Source organism: Cervus canadensis, chromosome 10, assembly GCF_019320065.1.
Source record: "Cervus canadensis isolate Bull #8, Minnesota chromosome 10, ASM1932006v1, whole genome shotgun sequence".
In the NCBI taxonomy this organism is placed as follows: Eukaryota; Metazoa; Chordata; class Mammalia; order Artiodactyla; family Cervidae; genus Cervus; species Cervus canadensis.
Window position 1 is genome coordinate 25,083,300 of NC_057395.1, and position 14,973 is coordinate 25,098,272.

Here is a 14,973-nt window from a genome sequence, read left to right on the forward strand (position 1 = left end):
ATTTTCCCTCCAAAAGATAAGTGATATGTTGATTAGATATTAACCAATTAGAAACCTGCTTAGAGTTGGTGGTTATTTTGTACAGTCCTGTTGTCCAATCATAAGTGCTCATTGATGGTTTAACTACAATTTAATCCTCCCACGACTTTGTAGAAACTCAATTGTGGGGCATTTCAGCATTAGCCTAAACAATGGTTTTGAATACGTTAAGCTCCTAACAATTAGGGAGCAGTTTGGGGCATTGAATAAAGTGGAATGATGCAATTGAACCTGACAGCTTTAACAGTCAGCCTACTCATGGGACCTGAAAGTTGTTCACACTTGGTTTCTTCTCTCATCACACGCTGAGTATTAAAGCCCAATGGTGGTAGCTGACACAGAATTGGGTCTGTTATCAGGGTACATTTTACAGTACAAAGTTAGAATTAAGTTAGAGAACATATGAAACTTTCCATTGTTCTCTAATTTTTCATGGAAACCTTTGTAGTCAAACAAATTGTGTGTAAATTGTCATTAAAATATTTGAATTCTTACAGTATATTTGCAGTATCGCTGTTATTGCTATATTATTATAAAATATATAGATTAAAATGTCATTGCATAATGAAATATTAATACTATCTAATTTTTCTCAGGGAAATGTTTTGCTCTTTGAAATATAACTATGTTCATATCAGAATATAATTGGCAATTTATATTCTCTAATGAAATTAATGGAAAAGATGGAAGCCATAATAGCTTAGGAAAATAATTTTAAAATAGCACAGTAAAATTTGAGTGCTTACTGTGTGTCGTGCATTCTTCTCAGCCCTTCCATACATTAACTTAATTTCTCATAATATTCTTCGGGGGTAGTTACTATTTCATGTCTCCATTTTTACAAATGGAGCTTAAAGACAGAGCTTTAGTGCTCCACCCAAGCAAGGTGCGATAAGTTGGCTTATGGCAGATACAGTGATTATGAAAAGTTTTTCCCTGTAAGAGTATACATGAAGTAGGAGTTTTTAAAATAATACTGTTTAGTAAGCTGATGATATTTTGGAAGAATGCAATTTTAAATCAGGAATCAGAGTTGGAAAGTTTGAAGAGGAAGCTACTGTGTTTTAGTGCTTGTTTGAATCATTTGACTTTAATGTTTATTGACAGGTTAATTGTGCATTTAAAAAATGCTTGCTGTGACCTCTTCCTATATGATTGAAGCATGAAGTTTCATATTCACTTCTAGATGATGTATTGCTATGATACTTTTCAAAGGTGAAATTTTGATAGGTACTACTCTTTCAAACTTAATTTTACTTCTTAATACTTTATCATTCTGCCATTACCAACAGTGGGGAGGGGAAAAAAAAACTATCAATACCCACTTTTAAGTCTGACACTCAGATAATTGAATAGATTTAGCCTGATATTTTCCCCCTCCACAACTAACTCCTTTAGAATGAGCCAGGTGCCTAGGAATTTGATAGATTCACTTCACTCTACAACTCTTTTAAAAACTTCTCTGTGGTCATAAGCAGACATTTGAAATATAAAAGGTGAACTATTAATAGGAAATTTCAAGCTGAAATGTAATTTTAACCTTGTCAATATTTTAATAGGGTATGTCAGTCTGCTTAGGAAACACTAAATTTCTTTGATTTTGAGTTTAAATACTACCGTGGTAGTGGCTTGCATGTCTTTCTAGATGCTTAGCACAGTAGTCTAAATTTGCTAAGTGTATTCCCTTTCTCGGGTGAAAAAGTGAAAGTCACTTAGTCATGTCTGCCCTTTTGGAACCATTCCCTTCTCCAGGGGATCTTCACGACCCAAGGGTTGAACCCAGGTCTCCTTGGATACCTAAGCATATTTTGCTTCAGTGTGACTTAGATTTACCTCAGTAATTATTAAGTTTATTTTTACTTTACTTTGCCTTGGGTCCATCTTGTAAAATAATTATTACCCTTACTAAGACTGTTACTGGGATCTTGGAATAGGTATAGTATAACATCTTGTGTGTAAGTGGTTCCTTCAATTATTAATCTTGGGGAGGGAAAAAACCCAAGATCATATATTTGGAGGTGAATCTTGACTAACATCTCTTTTTACATTTTGAGTAGATTACTTCATCAAAATACTATAAAGCCAAGTAACCAGTTTTTTGCAATCACATTCTTTTTTGTTTTAGCTTTTTTTTTGAAATAATTTTAGGTGTATGGAAAAGTTGCAGGAACAGTGCAGAGTTCATGTGTATTATGGATACTTTCACTCAGCCTCCCCAGTGTTTAACAGCTTACATACTTTATAGTGCCAACAGGCTCAAGAACACATTTGCCCACAGTAGACATTCTCCTTTCCAGGGCAGGATAGAATTGAAATACCATAAGGTGTGTACTTACTTCCAAAAACAAGTAGCACTTTCTTTTTTTTTGGTAATTGAAGTATAGTTGATTTACAGTGTTGAGTTAATTTTAGGTATACAGCGGAATGATTCAATTGTGGTGTGTGTGTATATATAATCTTTTTCAGATTCTTTCTTCTTATAGGTTATCTCAAAATACTGAGTGAAGCTCCCTGTGCCACACAGTATGTCCTTGTTGGTAATCTATTAGTAGTATGTATATGTTAACCCTAGTTTATCCCCCCCCCCCCACTTTCTCCTCTGGTAACCATAAATTTATTTCTGTGGGTATTTATTTCTGTGGGTATATCTCCATTTTGTATATAAGTTCATTTGTATCTTTTTTTTTTTTTTTTTATTCCACGTATAAGTGATATCAATTCCCTTGTGGCTCAGACAGTAAAGAATCTGTCTCTAATGCAGGAGACCAGGTTTGATCCCTGGGTCAGAAGGATCCCCTGGAGAAGGCAATGGTATCTACTCCAGTATTCTTGCCTGGAGAATTCTGTGGACAGAGCAGCCTGGTGGGCTATAGTCTATGGGGTCCCAAAGAGTTGAACATGACTGAGCAGACTAACACATAAGCAATATCATAGGACATTTCTCTTTCTCTGTCTAGCTTTATTTCATCTAGTATGGTAATCTCAAGATGTATCCATGTTTCTGCAAATGGCATTATTTAATTCTTTTTTATGACTGAGTAGTAGTCCATTCATCCATTGATGGACATTTACATTGCTTCCATGTCCTGGCTGTTGTAAATAGTGCTGCTATGAACAGTGGGGTGCATGTATCTTTTCAAATTAGGGTTTTCTCCAGATATATGCCCAGGAGTGGGATTGCTGAATCATATGACAGCTCTCTTTTTGGTTTTTAAAGATCTATACTTTTCTCCACAGTGGCTGTACCAATTTATATTCCCCCATCAGTGTAGGTTGTCTCTCTTGCTTTTCCTTCTTCATTGCTTCTAAAAGTTGTAGAATCTTTTAGGTAAAATGTTGGGAGTTTCTTTGCTCTAAGTTTCCTGCAGAGTTATCAAGAGTTTCCAGCAGTAACCTTTGTAAATATCATTTCAGAAATGTTGGCCAGTGTCAGACATTTGTAGAGTCTTTGCTAGCTCATGTTACCTGCTAAAAATGACAGTAATGACTTGAATTTTAATCTCTCTTGGAAATTCCTTATTTAGATAAATACAGTAATTTAAAAAACTACCTGGTAATTTTTAAACATTCAGAAAATTGAGGGAAATTTGTCATTCGGGATAATGGATGTATTTCTAATTTTTTTTATTATTAATTTTACCTTTGCCTACCATCTTTATAAAATCCATACTTTCTTGCTTTGAAATTGTGCTAACGATGATTTATCCTCTTCCTGATGGTAGTCATTATGGAAATGAGTTACACTGTGCTGCTTTGCATTTTGAGCTGTTAGTGTAGTGGGTGGAGTGTGTGATTGAGAAAGTATGATGATTTGGAGAGTACATCAAGAAATTTGAAGCTAACAAGGATAAATATAAAGCCCTTGCCAGAAGGAACCCTTCCTGAAAGAGAATAGGATCTTTGATTCTTATCAAGAGACTAAGGAAACCCATAAAACTGATAATTGGAACTAGTAAAGCAGTTCAGCTGGTGTGATAACAGTTTTGATTCAGCCAGTGGATGAGCGTGCTAGCACAGAGAGTCAGAAGGCGGGGTGCAGGTGCGGCGACCCTTCCTGCCCATGCTCTCGGAGCCAGACCCGGCCAGCACTCAGGAGCGCACGCTTTCTTGCTCATATTTTTCTCTCTCTTGCTGTCAGCTGTTACTTCTTGCTGCCAACAAAATGTCTCAAAATATTACTTTTTCTTCCTCTTTCTAATTAATTTTCCACTTCTAATCTGTTATATGCTTAGTTGATCTTTTTAGAATTATGTCTAGGGTAAGAGTAAATTGGCTCTGCAAAGGGTATTTTTAAGTGTGAGGTGCCCAATATTTTAAACTGGGTTTTTAGTAACATCTGGTCCTTCTGTTTGTCTCTGGATTTTTCTTGTTCTAAGTTATTTTATGAGTAGCCGATTCCCAAGCAGTTAACTTCTGAAGAGGTTTAAAAAAAAAAGTCTTCCTATCTTTCTATTTTTGACACATTTTATATATTCTATGCATGGTAAGTGTCTAGTGTGATCTTCAGATTAAAGTGATGACTTAGCTTTTGCTGAGGGCTAATTGATTGTGAAACAGGACTGTATAATCCAAACTACTGACTTTGTATACATAGCTTTAATGAGAAGAAAAATGAATCCCAGAAATTGACCAGTTGACCTTTATAGTATGAACAATGAAATATACCCTTTGAGACAATGGAAAGCAAGGACAGGACTCTACGTCACAGGGACTATTTCTGTGACTTGTAAAGTCCAGTTTTTATGTTTAGTAAGTTGGCTAGAGGCCAGATACTAATGTCAGGGTCTGAGTCTTCCCAGAAGCACAGTTTATTCTCTGATATTTCGCTTGTTGTCACTGCTTTATCGCCTTGGTCTCTTTTGTGCAGTTAAACACGTCAGAATGTTCCGCATCTTTTGTTCTGCTGTTATTCAACTTATTTATATTAAAATACCTCAGTTCTTTGAAATTATTTTCCAGAATTTTGTTCTGCAATAACTACACAATTATTTCATTTTCCAAGCTTAAGTTTTGATTTCACTTGGTGAAAAAGAAAAATCTATTTTGAAATGTGTGGTTCTGTTAAATCTGAAAAGTATTTCACACTAGTGATAGCCTTCTGTGAGTTAGCAATGTTTTGTGTACAAGAGATTTGCCTCCAAAATGCCAGATTTTTAAGGTTATAATATTCTTGGAAAGTGGGAGAAAGTATTCACATCAAAGAAGGCATTTTTATTACATTGGATTACGCAAGACTTTGGCCAGCCTCCTTAGCTTCATCTGTTTAAGGGTTCATTTTCGCTTGTTTGGCACAAGTCCCAGTGGAGGCCTTCAGAATTGTGGTTAGCAACATGAATGAATTACAAACTGTGGACCAGCTCTTCAGTTTGCAGAGCTGGCTTACTGCCAAAAAGACAGTGCCTTATATGGGGTCAGGGCAAAGCTGTGATTCGTTGAGCCCTGCATTGTATAGAAAACATACTTGTGATGCCTGTTTGCTTTCTTTTAAAATAAAAACAAAACAAAACAGAAAAAGCAGCAGGCTTCCAAGTCTATCAAAATAGGAAGTAACAAAATAGTGTGCAGGTTTTACTAATGACAGAGTTAAGCAATGGAGATATGACTCTGTGTAGTTAAAATACTAAAGGTAGAGAAAAAAAAAAAAAATACTAAAGGTAGAAGCTGAACCTTTTGACCTCAGGCAGCCTGTGAGGTAAGAGACTGAAGCATTTGTTAGACATCTGTTGTCTCCCTGCCCTTATTTTCTAAACGGTTTAATAAGATTAAGTAACTAGTCATATGTTCACATGGTTACCAGGCCACTGGTTTTGGTATCAAATAGATACTTTGAAATTAAATCACAAACAGTTAACTTTGTGCCAGTCTCAGTGTTCCATCTCTCTTTTGAGTTATGTAACTTTTCAGAGACTGGAATGTTGAAATGGTAAAACAAGAATGAAATTTGCACTTTAGAAAGTCAGGAAATTCTACCTACATTCTTAAGTTGGAGAAAATAGTTGTTGCTAGGTCTATTAGGAGGAAAAGTATTAAGATATTTTATACAGTAATTAATTTGTCTTTGTAATTCTTTTCATTTAGGCAAATACCCTATCTGGATCGTCTCTTAATCAGGCATCATCTCATATGTATGGCAATAGATTAAATTCAACTTCATCAATGGCAGCTCTTATAGCTCAGTCGGAAAATAATCAAACAGGTAAGGTTTCAAGAATTTTTAAACTCTAAAATTCTGTTCCCCTCCACCAACGTGATTTTTACCCCCATCAGGCTAATTTCATTTGAAAAATCTAAAGATGTGGTTAATAAATAAAATCTAAAAGGGAGGATTGTGTGTGTGTCCCCTCCTCCCCTTTTAAAGGAAAAGAATTACAGTTGGAAGTAAATAGTATGCTGTGCTGCAAAATCTGCGCCTTTTTTTACTGTCTGAAATGTAAATGTTTAAGCAGAGCCATCAGCAGGCAGGAATGCTCGTGTCTCCTGTGACTTTTGTGATTGATGTGTTCAGTGCTCAGTTCTGTGCAATGGAAGTAGCATAACACTGGGCTTTCTGTGAATAGCCTCAATCTTTATTTGCATAATTCATGAAATTGCATTACACAAACTTGGTTAAAAAAAATCCTGTTAGAGAATTTCTACAGTGTTTAGTAATCCTGTGAATTTTTACCAGTTGACATTTTGTAGCATTTGCCTCTTGTACTGTTTTAATGAGCCACTGGATTTGCTTTGTTTCTTTCCACCCTTAAGGATTTGTTGACATGTCCAAGTAGTCATGCCTGTTTGGGGGAAGGGAATGGGTTTAGCAGTTCACCAAGAATGGATCAGTCATGTCTTTACCCTTCAAGGGTCAGAGGTCACCTGACTCAGAATAAGGGGAGGACGACCTTGAAAGAGGCCAGATAGGGTGATTTTATAAGGAACTCACTGTAGGGGAAATACAAATTATTTTTCAAGCCGAGATACTGGATGTCACCACAGGAATATCTTTTAAAAATTAATTTCTTTTTGCATACAGAATTCTGTATTCCTACTTGTCTTTGTCCATTTGGTTATTTAGTGTTACGTGTAATGATCCACGTAACATATATATAATTTTAGTTTTGGTGTGTGGCTCTATGTAATACATATGTGTTTTATGACTTGTCTTGGAATGTGAAGTGTTAAAATATACAACGCACAAGGATTTGCTGTGATAAGCATACAGATTAGCTGTCCACAGCTGTGATTCATTACTTTAACCGTAGAAATTAAAAGTGGCTGAGGGGAGGGTACTGCAAATGGAAACCACGCTTCTGTGCTGTAAAATTGAAAGGAATGAAAGAATGAACATAATCCATGGCCTTCTCCACCCACCAAAAAAAACGTGTAGGGACAACGCCTTACATGCCACAGCTCAGCAGTCCTAAACTAGCAGCATACTAGATCTTCTACTTCTGTAGTAACTGCAAAGATAGTGGTAAAGGTTTTATGTATGTTTTAGGAAAAATCAGGGCCAGGGCTTAAAACCTCTCATCTAGTGAGAGTCACTTTATCAGCTGTGAAATATTTACACTGCAGATCAAGATCTTGGAGACAATAGCCGTAGCCTTGCTGGCAGAGGAAGCTCACCCAGAGGAAGTCTCTCACCAAGGTAAGCATTATTTGCACTGCAAAGTATCAGCAAAGGAAACATTTTGAGATTTGGAAACTTCTTTATCTCATATCAGCAGAGCTTACATTTGTGAGGCTATAAAAGCATTCTGTAGATAAGAGGCATGTCTGGACAGTCAAGAAAAATGATTCTAAATTAATTTGAATATTAAACATGTGGTTAGATTTCTAAGCTTTATAAAAGACATACCCTTTTCTTGGATCGCTAATCAGTTTGAGCTCTCTAGTATATTTAGCTGCGGGTACTATTAATGTGTTAATTTGGGTAATTCTTTTTGGGTTATAAAATAGTCTTAAGATCTCTTAAAGCTGCAGACTTCAGGCTTTCAACTTTGGGTTCCAGTTTTAGCACTGTTGTGGGCTATGTACTTAACCCTTTAGTCTCCAGTTCCTACTTCAGTAAATGAAGTTCTTGTGACTTGTCTCTAAAATCCCTCTAAAATTGTTTAAAATTGTTTGAAACAAAGTATAGCAAATATATTATACTTGTTCTGTGAAATTCTTGGATATTATATAAGAGTTCAGATATCATTTATAATATTAATATATATGTCAGATTATTCTTGCTAACAGGACATGTTTTTATTATTTAATAGGCTGTATTTTTATTAATTTTATTCCACTCTCAACTTCTATACTGTTTTCTCGTTGTGTTCTCTCTGTTCTCTTAATTTTGTAAACTCCACCTCAAGCCTGGTATTAGATTGGGTGAAAATGGAGCAGGTGGAAGAAGAAACCCACTGAATATCTTTTCAACTATGGAAGTTTAGAAATTCTATTTAAAATTTTTATGTAGTGACTACCATGAATATATATAAGCAGTGTTACTTATATATTTATTACTTATTTGGGAATGTCTGTTAAGGAGCATTTTTAATGTTAGAGAGATTCATCCAATAACCTCTAATTTAGGTATTTTCTAGTGGTGCATCAGCAGTTCCTTTTTTCCTGTATGATCCTTGGTTGAAATAAAGGTCTTATTGTTTTTCCCAATTGAACTCTTCAGAAAATTAAATATTATTCTTTTGAAACTAGGAGTCTGAAGTACAGAATAAAAACATCATCAGATCAATCTGTAATTTATGCTGTGCTACTTCTGTACTGTTTTATTCTTTTTTTCCCCAAAGGAGAAAGTTAATGGATTTTTTTGCTCATATGTTTAGTGGAAGAAGCATCTCTCTGTGTGCTCCTTTTAAATTTAAAATATCATACAGGCAACCCTAGATATTAGGTAAGATTGCTTAGTGCTGTCTTGCATTGTGTAGTTCTTTGTGTTTTGTTAGCTAAATAGGATTTGACACCAAAACAGGGCACTAAATTACTTTTAGCACGTATTTCCGAGTGTATATTATTCTTTAAAAATCAACCTGGAATAAAATAGCCTAAATTATCCTGGCAATAATGTACTATTTGGGAAGGGACAGGCAGCTGTATGTATAGCACTCAATGTTTACAGGTGGAAGGAATAAAAAGACTCATTTGTTTAACTTCTTATTTGAAGGGATTTTTGTGGAGACGCGTGTTAGGGCTGCAGCAGAATACTAGCCGGCTGTGAGAGGCCCTGAGCTGTTGCCCAGTTCTGTCACTCACTAGCAGTGTGTCTTTGGACAAGTCACTAAAGCCCCATCTTGTTTCCTCAAATAGGAATTGAGCCAGTAAGGCAGGTTTTGACTTCTCACTAGGTTGGTGTGAAGATAATTATATGGAAATACTTTGGAAACTCCATAGCCCTAATTCATTATGTAATTATGGAGGCCGGAGACCCGAAATGGGCACATTTATGTATTTAAAACAAAAACTGAATCAGAGATCATTACATGTTCATGTTAATATAAGTGATTTTTGTTTTGTAATATTTAAGTTCTTATCATTTGAAGTACAGATCTAAGAGATGTTAGGAAAAATTCATTTAACTGTACAGTGTAAATCTTTCTAATCCCATCTTTCTTCCTTTTGTCTTATAAAGTTGCATCAAGTTCTTTTATTGCCAATTTCAGAGATTATTAGTAGTGTATTTATATTTTCTAGAGTTTTTTACTTATCCTATATGCTAGCTATGCCCTGGGTTTTTACCACTTGGGGAGGAAGGGTGGTAATTACTAATTTTAGGGTAGATTGTGGTTTTATCGTTTTAGCCTAGATAACCTGGTGTTAGAAAACTTGTACAGGAGAAGAGTCAGCATAAGGTGAGAAATGTGAATATACTTCCCTTAGAGGGTCCTCCTTCTGTTTAACCTGAGGATTAATGTTTCCAACAGGTCCCCTGTAAGCAACTTACAGATCCGCTATGACCAGCCAGGCAACAGCAGTTTGGAAAACCTGCCCCCAGTAGCAGCCAGCATAGAGCAGCTTCTGGAGAGGCAGTGGAGTGAAGGACAGCAGTTTTTATTAGAACAGGGCACTCCTAGTGACAGTAAGTATCCTCTTCTTATCTTTAAAGGAAAAGCAGTAGATGGATGGATGGATGGATGAACAGACATTCAGGTGGACAGATGTAGAAGTCACACTTTGTCAAGAATAGCATTGAAATTATGTATGTCTTATATAACATGGTGAGAAAGTGTAATGTAGTGGCTTAATAGATCAGAGGCTACAGTTTTACCCCTTGGACTGGAATTCTGTTTTTACCTGTTATTAAGTGTGATCTTGGGCAAGTGTGTTAATGTCAGTATGCTCTAGTTTTCCATTTGTAGGATGAGAATAATAATGTACCTATATCACAGTATTGTTTTGAGGGTTAGATGACATAAAAGATATAATGAATATTGCTGGCTTGTAGTATTCACTGGTTATTATTACTTTTTATAATTATTAATATTAAAATATTTGTACTTTGTTTCTACATTCTACTTTGTTCTAATCAGTTAAGTTTTACTAAAAATATGAGCTGTAGCTTCTTTTAGCTTGTTTGAATAAAACTTGCTCACCACTGTAGAATTTATTTTTAAAAATGCATATAGTCAAGTAAGGCCAACTTTCTTGATTTTACAATTTGGATGAGAAAGAATAAGTACTAAGTTATATATACATTATACATATACTATATATTATTTATATCATTTACTTGCTAAATTATGTAGTGTGTATTATATATACATATTTAGTATCTTTACAATTTTAAGTATCTATCTGGTGGAAATAATAGGTGTTTAATTTTTATTTTTTTCTAATAATTTGAGGGGGTATAAGCTTTTGCCTCTTTATTTTTTAAAACAAAACAAAATATTTTGCTTATTATTAGACGGGTACTGTAAATTTGGTATTTTTATGAATGGTGCTTTTGACAAAAAATGCTAATTGTGAGGAAATTCATGCCGGGGTAATCCTTTAAACATGATAGCTGGAGGACAGGTTTAGATTAGTCTTATTGCATCTCATTTGGGTACACTAAGGGATCTGTGTGGGATCTTGAAGAGGAGGGATAAAAGTTAAATCCTTGGGAAATGACCGTATGTGTCTGTACCAGTAGAATTGTGTCTTTCAAAGGCCCTGAGGGCATGTTAAACAAATACAACTTTTTAATACATAGAACTTTAAAGTGTCCATCATCATGGCGTCTCTGCTGTCCGTTGAGAGGTCCGAGCTGTGGCAGGAATGGAAAAAGTGTTAGAGGTGGTGTGACAGGACAGCCTGTGTGCAGAGGGCGCGCCTTTCCTGGGAGCCGGGCGTAGGGCTTTGGTGCGCGCACACTGCTCCCTGCTGGGCGTGTGCGGATCCGCAGGCTGAGCGGCTGGGCTTCCTCGTCCAGTGTCATCAGGTGGCGTGCTTAGTTTAACCAAACAACAAACAAATGCTCATGCTCTTTGTTTGTGTCGAAGGATATTGGTGTGTGTGATTCTTTGCCCTTTAAAAAATGATTTCAATGAAAAATCATGGCGAGCACTTTGAATTTTTAATTAGGTTTTTATTTTGATGAAATGTTCTTGTGATTTTTATTTGAAGATGGAAATTACCTGAACTAGGTGTTTTGTTAGTGGCAACAAAGTTTCTACACAGTACATCTTGGAACAATATCCCTTTATGCTTATATAGGTAGGAATATATTACTATATATTTGTATCTGCATATAAATTTAGAAATAGAACCTAGTCACTTAGAAATGCTTTACAGAATTTCTACTTTTCTGTTCTATTTCTAAAGTTATTGACAGAAGTCCATAAAATACCTAGTCCTGTGTGCGAAATTGTCTTTATTCAAATGTCTGCTAGTTTTAGGGATGCTGAAGTCATTACATCAACTTCAAGTAGAAAATCGAAGATTAGAGGAACAGATTAAAAACTTGACCGCCAAAAAGGAGCGCCTTCAGTTACTGAATGCGCAGCTCTCAGTGCCTTTCCCAACGATCGCAGCAAACCCCAGCCCCTCTCACCAGATGCACGCGTTTCCGGCACAGAGTGGTAAGTGTGGGTTATTGTGGGTCTGCGGAAAGTAGGGTGGACTTCTCATTATCTGTTTCTTTTTTTTTTTTTTTTCATTATCTGTTTCATAGTAAGTGGTCATCAGTTATATGAAGATGTAGAAAAGGAATAATAGGTTATTTTAGAGGAGCATAAAGAATCCTGTTGCAGTGTTCAGTTTGAATTTGCTCTAACATCTTTAGTACAGAATTTAATGATAAAATTTAAGTGTATGATGATATCTATTGATTTAAAGCCATGATATTCAATAGATATATAGATTTTTTTCATTCAAATTGGTCTTAAGATTAGCAAGGCTTAATATTTAAGTGTTTTTAATGTGTGCTTCAGACTTAAGCTTTTAGACAAGCCTTTAATCTTACATGTAATGTAATTCAACAGGTAAATAGGTTTCTTTTTTCTTTCCAGCTCCTACTACTGATTCCTTGAACAGCAGTAAGAGCCCTCATCTAGGAAACAACTTTTTACCTGATAATTCTCTTCCTGTATTAAATCAGGTAATTTTGGTGTGGTTAATTTCATTTGTGTGTTTTACTTACAAACAACAGTATATCACATTAAATGGTTTAAAATAATTTTAAACAGTTTTGCTGTGTTGTTTACAACTTGGTTCCTGTTCTTTCTTATGTTAGGACTTAACCTCCAGCGGACAAAGCACCAGCAGCTCATCGGCTCTTTCTACTCCACCTCCTGCCGGGCAGAGTCCAGCTCAGCAGGGCTCAGGCGTTAGTGGAGTTCAGCAGGTCAATGGTGTGACAGTGGGGGCGCTGGCTAGTGGAATGCCGACTGTAACATCCACCATTCCTGCCGTGCCTGGAGTGGGTGGAATAATTGGAGCTTTGCCAGGTAACCAACTGGCAATTAATGGCATTGTAGGAGCTTTAAATGGGGTTATTCAGACCCCTGTCACGATGTCCCAGAACCCTACCCCCCTCACCCACACAACTGTACCACCTAATGCAACACATCCAATGCCAGCTACACTGACTAACAGGTAAGAAACTTAAGTATCTTTTGCGGTTTTTAGAGCAACATGGTACCAGTGCTATCCAAGCTTTAGTTAGGGATTTTTTAATGTGTCCCTTGTAGATGTGCTCTAAGAAAGTAAAATCCACAAACTAAATATATTATACCAGGAGCCATTTATTTTTGACACTTTAGTAATTCAGATTAAATACAAAGTTAAATCACTTTTAGTAACAAAGCATAAGCATTAAATATATTCTGTACTGAAAATTTCAGTCTTGATCTGTAATGTCTGTTTTAAATGCTATTTTTCTTAACCTCGTGTATCAAAACTTCTGGAGCAAAGTAATATTGTAATGAAGATCACATATGAATGTTGGTTTCTTAAAATTCAGCTATGTAATTTTGTTAGCTTTGTAATCAAAGATTTTGATATAAGATGAAGGTCAAATATTTATCTTGAATTTCCAGGGAGTGAGACTTGCTGTTTCATTGCTGGAATTTCATTTGAATGGAAAAGCCATGTTGTTACTGCACATACGTTTGAGGAATAAATCATTTTAAATGGATTTGTAGTGGATAGTAGTAAACTGTTTCTTCTGGCTCTCTTTTTGTTGGTGCTTAATTTTACTGACAGTTGGGACCATAAAAAAAGTTTAAGTAAAATCAGTTAGTAGTATGTTTGGATTCTTTCTTTGTTTTAATATGTGTTTCTTAGTGTGGGTTAAATTATCCTTGAATGATGAAAATAAAGTATTACATGTGCATATAAATTTTTATTCCATTAAACAACTTAGTGCCTGCTTGGTTTACAATAAAAAGGGAACCAAAACATTTATTGACAATGTGAATTGTTGTTTACCTGTATATATGCAGAGAGAGAGAAGAAATTTTTACATCGTTTTTAAAAAAAGTGTTATGGTTAAAAACTTGACTTGTTAACTTATTAAACATCAAATTGAGAAGTTCTTTCATTTTACATTAAAAAAAGGTTTACAGTAGAAAGTAAGAATTTTCATCATTTTTCAGTGCCTCAGGACTAGGATTACTTTCTGACCAGCAAAGACAAATATTTCTTCATCAACAGCAATTCCAGCAGTTGTTAAATTCACAACAGCTCACACCAGTAAGTTCTTCCTTTTGATAATATTTGATCTTTATTAGGAGCAAGTGATCAAAGTTATAATAAGTATTCAGTGTGTGGGTATAGATTACCCAGTTTGTGAAGTGACATGGTATAGTCTATGATACCTGTAGTGATATTAATTATGTGGATTCATCGACAGGTGTTAGAACATGATTGTGCTGCTCTGGTAGACTCTGGTGAACAAGACTTGTCTTTTCATGTAGCTTCATTCTCATAGGGGAGATGGACATTAGATACAGATTTTTTGGTAGTGATGAGTACTGGGGAAAAAAAAATGAAGCAGGATAAGGGAATAGAGGACAGTGGGGGGAGAGCCATGGTAGATAGGATGGTCCAGCCACTAAGCAGATGACTTTTGAGCACAGATCTGAGTGAAAGGTGAAGGAGCATGACTTTCTGACACAGAGGTAGAAGAGAATGTGCAGTCAGGGTCGAGGGACTAGGGCACCTGTGCTGCATGACTGGGCTAGTGTGGAGGAGAGCAGGCAGGTGTGGGCACAGGGTCATGGGCTGCCTTGTTTGGCTGTCCATGGTATGGGGTTTAGATTTATCCTAAGTGTGATGGAAAGCCATTGGTGATTTTTTCTTTTTTTTTAAAAAACCTTTCTTTGTGGAAATAAGCATTCAAGTGTACCAGCAGTAGAGAGTATGGTATACCAATTGCCTATCTTTTATAATTATCCCCATTTAAAAGTCTTTTTTCATATATCCTTATTTTTCTTGTCAGGATTTTAAAGAATTAAGTGTAGGGTTTTG

General features: G+C 35.8%; 1 protein-coding gene across 8 annotated transcripts in view; it reads left to right on the forward strand.

Moving 5' to 3' along the window:
- MLLT10 (MLLT10 histone lysine methyltransferase DOT1L cofactor) overlaps positions 1 to 14,973 on the forward strand; it is a 224,178-nt gene that overhangs the window by 200,804 nt on the left and 8,401 nt on the right. For all 8 annotated transcript variants that reach the window (XR_006271725.1, XR_006271726.1, XM_043480223.1 and 5 more), the window contains 7 exons: positions 6,118 to 6,235; positions 7,594 to 7,666; positions 9,945 to 10,099; positions 11,895 to 12,083; positions 12,513 to 12,601; positions 12,737 to 13,098; positions 14,100 to 14,196. Coding sequence is in view for 6 of the 8 variants with exons in the window: in XM_043480223.1 (XP_043336158.1) it covers positions 6,118 to 6,235; positions 7,594 to 7,666; positions 9,945 to 10,099; positions 11,895 to 12,083; positions 12,513 to 12,601; positions 12,737 to 13,098; positions 14,100 to 14,196 (1,083 nt within the window). In the remaining 2 variants the exon portion in view is untranslated. The remainder of the gene's footprint in view (positions 1 to 6,117; positions 6,236 to 7,593; positions 7,667 to 9,944; positions 10,100 to 11,894; positions 12,084 to 12,512; positions 12,602 to 12,736; positions 13,099 to 14,099; positions 14,197 to 14,973) is intronic.